The sequence below is a fragment of the Nicotiana sylvestris genome, chromosome 4 (assembly GCF_000393655.2).
Source record: "Nicotiana sylvestris chromosome 4, ASM39365v2, whole genome shotgun sequence".
Classification (NCBI taxonomy): Eukaryota; Viridiplantae; Streptophyta; class Magnoliopsida; order Solanales; family Solanaceae; genus Nicotiana; species Nicotiana sylvestris.
The window spans coordinates 28,171,784-28,178,593 of record NC_091060.1 but is presented as its reverse complement, the minus strand read 5'-3'; the positions used below and the strand labels follow the sequence as shown (position 1 = coordinate 28,178,593).

The 6,810-nt window shown below is 41.0% G+C and overlaps 1 protein-coding gene across 1 annotated transcript; it reads left to right on the top strand.

Moving 5' to 3' along the window:
- Window positions 1-3,208: 3,208 nt before the first annotated feature.
- LOC138889365 (uncharacterized) lies at window positions 3,209-4,580 on the top strand. The gene is made up of 3 exons (XM_070172665.1): window positions 3,209-3,434; window positions 3,700-3,761; window positions 4,035-4,580. The coding sequence occupies exons 1-3, from the start codon at window positions 3,209-3,211 to the stop codon at window positions 4,578-4,580; spliced, it is 834 nt and encodes a 277-aa protein (XP_070028766.1).
- Window positions 4,581-6,810: the final 2,230 nt, after the last annotated feature.

Genomic DNA, 6,810 nt, shown 5'->3' with positions numbered 1-6,810 from the left:
ACCGGGCTCAGTGCCCAATGCTTCAGACATGGATGTCAGGGGAGCTATCCAGTTGCTTACCCAGATTGTTGCTACTCAGGCTCAAAGGTAGGGAACAAGTGATGTTCATGGGACGGGTAGTTCCAGGTCTAGGGAATTCCTCAACATGAAACCTCCCGTCTTCACAGGGTCCAAAAAGGATGAGGATCCGCAAAACTTCATTGATGAGGTTCAGAAGATATTTTGAGTGATGCATGCTACAGACACCGTAGCAGCAGCTGAAGGATGTTGCCAACACTTGGTATGAAAAAGGGAAGAGTCCCGGGGCGAGGATGTGAATCCTGTGACTTGGAAGGAGTTTGCAGATGCGTTCCTCTAGCACTTTCTACCCATTAAGGTTTTGGAAGCTAAGGCTTTGGAGTTTGAGAGACTCAGACATCATGATATGAGTGTGAATAAGTACTACCTCAAGTTCGTCTCTCTGGCTAATTATGCTCCGGAAATGGTACGTGATATGAGGGCCAGAGTTAGGCGGTTTGTGTTGGTGCTTTCAGATGATTTGTTTGCTGATGCTAATATAGATGCTCAGAATAATGACATGACCATCACTAAGATGGTTGCCTTTGTTCAAGGGAATGAAGACAGGTTGAAGGAAGAAGAGCGGTTACGGAGAGAGAAGTAGAGGGAATTCAGCAAGAGAACTAAGTCTGTAGGGAATTTCAACCATGAGGGATCTCAAGCAGGAGGTAATCGCCAATTTTTCAGGAAATCAAAATCAGGACCTACTCCATCTTCAGCTAGTGCACCAGTTCAGAGGTCAGAGTTTAACAAGAAAAACAATAATTTTAGAACATCAGACTCACAGTCACAGTCTAGTGTGGGTTACAGAGTCCCTTGTTACCCTATTTGCAACACGTGTGGTAAGAGGCACCTAGGGTTGTGTCATTTGGGCACAAATGGTTACTTTGGGTGCAGTCAGCAGGGCCACTTCTTGAGGGATTGTCCATCGGCAAAGCAGAACAATGGAGGCAATGTAGCTCAGTCTACTAATTCAGCAGCCCATAATAACTCTTAGGCCCAACAAGGGCGCGGTGCAGCAAAGTCTAATAATGCAGGCGGTGGTCAAAACCACTTGTACGCATTAGCAGACCGTCAGGATACAGAGGCTCGTGGAGATGTTGTCACAGGTATGCTAACAATATTCACTTTTGATGTCTATGCTCTTATAGATCCGGGATCCACCCTATCTTATGTAACCCCATATATTGCAAAGAAATTTGGGATAGAACCAGAAAAGTTGTGTGAACCCTTTGAAGTGTCCACTCCAGTTGGAGAATCAGATATAGCAAGATGTATCTATAGGGGATGTCCAGTCAAAGTGCATCATCGTCTTACTGTAGCAGACTTAGTAGAATTGGAGATGTTAAACTTCGATGTGATCATGGGCATGGATTGGTTAGAGTCATGTTATGCCAAAGTGGGTTGTAGAACCAAAATAGTAATTTTTAAATTTCCCAATGAACCAGTCTTAGAATGGAAGGGTGATGCAGTAGCACCTAGGGGTAGGTTTATTTCCTATCTTAATGCCAGAAAGATGATCTCCAAGGGATATATCTATCACCTGGTTCGAGTTAAGGATGCAGATACTCAGATCCCCACTCTCCAGTCGGTACCAATTGTAAATGAGTTTCCAGAAGTGTTTCCCGAAGATCTCCCTGGAATTCCTCCCGATAGAGAGATTGACTTTGGAATTGATCTACTTCCAGGCACTAAGCCAATATCTATTCCTCCTTACAGAATGGCTCCAGCAGAGTTGAAGGAGTTAAAAGTCCAGTTGAAAGACCTTCTAGATAAGGGATTTATAAGGCCAAGTGTCTCACCTTGGGGCGTACCGGTCTTGTTTGTTCGAAAGAAGGATGGGTCCTTGCGTATGTGCATTGACTATCGTCAGTTGAATAAAGTCACCATCAAGAACAAGTACCCTCTTCCCAGAATAGATGATTTATTTGATCAACTTCAGGGTGCCCAGTGTTATTCCAAGATTAGCCTCAGATCGGGATACCATCAGTTGAAGGTTAAGGAAGTTGATATTCCAAAAACAACTTTTAGGACTCGATATGGGCATTTCAAATTTTTGGTAATGTCATTTGGTTTAACGAATGCACCAGCAGCTTTCATGGACCTTATGAATAGGGTCTTCAAGACTTATCTTGATTTGTTTGTTATCGTGTTTATTGATGACATCTTGATTTATTCCCGTAGCGAAACTGACCATGTAGAACATCTCAGAATTGTGTTGCGGACACTGCAGGATCACAAGCTATATGCAAAATTTTCTAAGTGTGAATTCTGGTTGAAATTAGTAGCATTTTTGGGCCATTTCATCCCAGGGGAAGGCGTGAAGGTGGACTTTCAGAAAATAGAGGCAGTAAAGAATTGGCCTAGACCCACCTCCGTATCCGATATAAGAAGTTTCTTGGGTCTAGCAGGCTATTATAGGCGTTTCATAGAGGGATTTTCTTCTATCTCGTCCCCTTTGACTAGATTAACTCAGAAGAAAGTCAAGTTTCAATGGTCGGATGCGTGCGAGAAAAGTTTTGAGGAGTTAAAGAAGAGATTGACTTCAGGTCTAGTCCTAACACTACCAGAAGGAACTGAAGGGTTCGTTGTTTATTGTGATGCTTCAGGGGTTGGTCTTGGGTGTGTATTAATGCAGCACGGTAAAGTCATAGCCTACGCATCGAGACAGCTCAAGGCTCATGAGAAGAATTATCCGACTCATGACCTTGAATTAGCAGCTGTGGTGTTCGCGCTTAAGATCTGGCGCCATTATTTGTATGGGGTACATGTTGACATTTTTATAGATCACAAGAGTCTCCAGTACATCTTCAAGCAAAGAGAATTAAATCTACGTCAGATAAGGTGGCTCGAATTACTTAAAGATTATGATGTTGATATCCTCTATCATTCGGGGAAAGCAAATGTTGTAGCTGATGCTCTTAGTCGGCGTTCTATGGGCAGCTTAGCTCACGTTGAGGCAGACAAGCGAACTATGATGAAGGAAGTCCACCGCTTAGCAAATCTAGGAGTTTGACTTTTGGACTCCGAAGATGGTGGCGTTGTTCTCCAGAACAGGGCTAAATCCTCCTTAGTAGCCGAAGTAAAAGAAAAATAGTTCAGTGATCCCTACTTATTGCAGCTGAGGGAAGGAATTCACAAACACAAGACTATGGCTTTTGAACAAGGGGAAGGTGATTTAAGATACAGAGACAGACTATGCGTTCCAGATGTAGATGGGCTCAGAGAGCGGATTATGTCAGAAGCCCACAATTCCAGGTATTCTATTCACCCAGGTTCCACAAAGATGTATCATGATCTTAAGGAGTTTTATTGGTGGGAACGATATGAAAAAGAATATAGCAGATTTCGTGGCGAAGTGTCCAAATTGTCAGCAGGTGAAAGTTGAACACCAGAGACCAGGCGGTTTAACTCAAAATATAGAAATTCCTATTTGGAAATGGGAGATGATAAACATGGACTTCATAACAGGTCTACCTCGCTCGTTCCGGAAGCATGATTCGATTTGGGTGATTATAGACCGACTTACCAAGTCAGCTCACTTCTTGCCAGTGAAGACTACAGATTCGGCCGAGGATTATGCCAAGTTGTATATCAAAGAAATTGTCTGATTGCATGGGACTCCTTTGTCCATTATCTCAGATCGTGGTGCTCAGTTCATAGCAAACTTTTGGAAATCCTTTCAGAAGGGATTGGTCACAAGGGTGAACCTCAGCACCGTTTTTCATCCTTAGACAGATGGTCAGGCGGAATGCACCATTCAGACTCTTGAGGATATGTTGAGGGCATGTGTTATTGATTTTAAAGGTAATTGAGACGATCATCTACCTCTCATTGAGTTTGCTTATAATAACAACTATCACTCTAGTATCAAGATGGCACCGTACGAAGCTCTGTATGGGCGAAGGTGTAGATCACCAATTGGTTGGTTTGAAGTCGGAGAAGCATAGTTGTTAGGACCTGATTTGGTCTATCAGGCCATGGAGAAAGTCAATTTGATACAAAGGCATTTAAAGACGGCTCAAAGTCTCCAAAAGTCCTATTCGGACGTACGGCGTAGAGACTTAGAGTTCCAAGTTGATGATTGGGTGTTTCTGAAAGTATCGCCCATGAAAGGCGTTATGAGATTTGGGAAGAAGGGGAAACTTAGTCCCCGCTGTATTGGTCCATATAGAATCATGCGAAGGATCAGACAGGTGGCTTATGAGTTAGAATTGCCACAAGAACTAGTTGTTGTACACCTAGTGTTTCATGTGTCCATGTTGAAGAAATTCATGGGAGACCCGTCACTTATGGTTCCTACAGAGGTTATAGGGGTTAAAGACAGCCTGTCTTATGAAGAAACTCTAGTGGCTATTCTTGATCGTCAAATTTGCAAGCTCAGAACTAAGGAAATTGCTTCAGTAAAAGTGCTTTGGAGGAATCAAAAGGTTGAAGAGGCTACATGGGAAGCTGAGGAGGACATGAAGTCCAGATATCCCCATCTCTTTGAAGAGCAAAAGGAAAATGTGGAAGGGAATTAACCTGTCCATTCAGGTCTTATATTATAATCTCCATGCCGTTCAGTTTTTACCCAACTTAATATTTAGTGATCACGTGCTCGTTCAGTTTGATATACATGTATTCATGATATTTCAGTATTCTCATATCTCCATCACACCCGTTTAATGTCCATAGATAGCTATGGTTGCAGCCAGGACCATCATTCGAGGACGAATGATTCCAAGGGGGAGATAATGTAACACCCCGTAAAAATTCGGCTTAGGTATGAATGAGTTAAAGGAGTAGTAAGGATATATTTTGAACATGTGAATCCTATCGGGATGATTATGGGTGAAAATAGTTATTTCAAAATCAAGATGGAAAGTGAGGTGCATAAGATTTGACAAAATCAACTAAGTTTGCAGAAGGTTCATATTCTAGCAGGTTTTAGTGAAATTTCGTAAGGAATTTGGGAAAACACAAAGCATGAAAGTTGTAGTCCTTTGACATAGATTTCCAACGATATATTGCGGAGCTCAAACGAAGCTCTGTGCAAAATGTTATGCCTGTTTTACAAAGAGGTGTGCAACCACCGCCGACCGCGGTCTCGCCAACCGGGATGCGGTGGACAACTTGGTAAGTCATTTTTTTAGCCCTATTTCATCCCCCACAGCCCCAAAACATGAAAACTTGCTCTAGAAAGTAAAGGTATCAAAAACCTAACTCCTTTAGGGTCCCTCCACCACCCAAGGTGAGTTCTAATAGTGATTCTAACTTAATTTTAATTTCCCAACATCTTATTAACATGGGTAAACCCTCCATATCATTAGATATTCGATTGGGACATCATTATTGAGAGAAGGAAGCCTAGAACTCGAATTCAAAGGATTTGAACTTCAAAAAGGTAATGTATTCACCCTCTAATTGATTCTAGCATTGGTTTAATGATTATAAACCCTAGTTCATGAGATATGAGTTGATGGGTTTGATAGAAAAGCATCAACAATTATAGGATTAGGGTGTTGAGTGTTGATTATTGGTTAAGGGTGTTGTTTACATTATGAGATGAAGAACAATGTTGATATAATCATTTGAGACTTTAAAATTTATCTAGGAACAAGAGAATGGGTTGTTGGGTGTAGAGACACCATTAATAAGGACTATGAAGCTTTATTTTGACCAAGTGTTCGATAAATGCTTAAGTGAGCAAAACATGAGCAACATAGCTAATATGGAATCCCTTTGACTTGTATTGCTATAGATTAAAGTTGAAAGGGTTGACAAACATTGTATCACGCTCAAGGGCAGGAAGTTAAGGTATGTAAGGCTAACTCTTTACATTTGGGAATGTCTATGATTCTCCCTACGTCCCATTCATTATGACCATTACCAGTTTCCTCAGAAAGTAAGTATGCCTCAGTTCCCTGAATAGTAGTAGAACTTCTATTCTCTAGATGGAATAGTCTCATAATCATTAGATATTCTACGAGTTTCAGTTATGGTAAATCAACTTATTATGAATACTCATCTCAGTCTAATCCTATTCACTTTTCCAGTATCATGTAACTTGGTATGGCTCATTATTTCAGTATCATGTATTGTAATATAATTCTTAGTTCCTAATTTTACATTCTTGAATGTTGAACACCTGTAATTGGGCCTAAGGCTGTTGTTCATGCTTTATGCTTCTTTGGGACTGAGGTCGCAGTTATGTATACGTATACTTGGGCCCGAGGCCGCAGTTGTGCGCACACACACACACACACACACACACATATATATATATATATATATATATATATATATATATATATATATATATATATATATATATATATATATATATACACACATATTGGGCCTGAGGCCACAGTTTAATATTCAGTTAAACAGGTTTTTCATCATTCAGAAGAGGGAGTATTCACATCCTTACCTCCTCGTTCAGTTATCAGTTTATCAGCCAGTAGTTCAGTTTCAGTTTCAGTATTTACAGCTCTTTTGTTCAGCTATTTTACATACCAGTACAATTCAAATGTACTGACGCTCCTTTTGCCCGGGGCCTACATCTCGCAATGCAGGTAACGATTTTCAGGTTGATGATTCTGCTTGCTAGGATATCTCGTATAAGCTATTGGTGAGCCCCAGTCTTCCGGAGACTTATCTCTCTTTTGTTTTAGTCATTATAGTATTTCAGCTAATAAGGTATACCGGGGACCTTCTCCCGGTAAATAGTTAGCATTTTCAGTATTCTTTAGAGGCTTTGTAGACTAT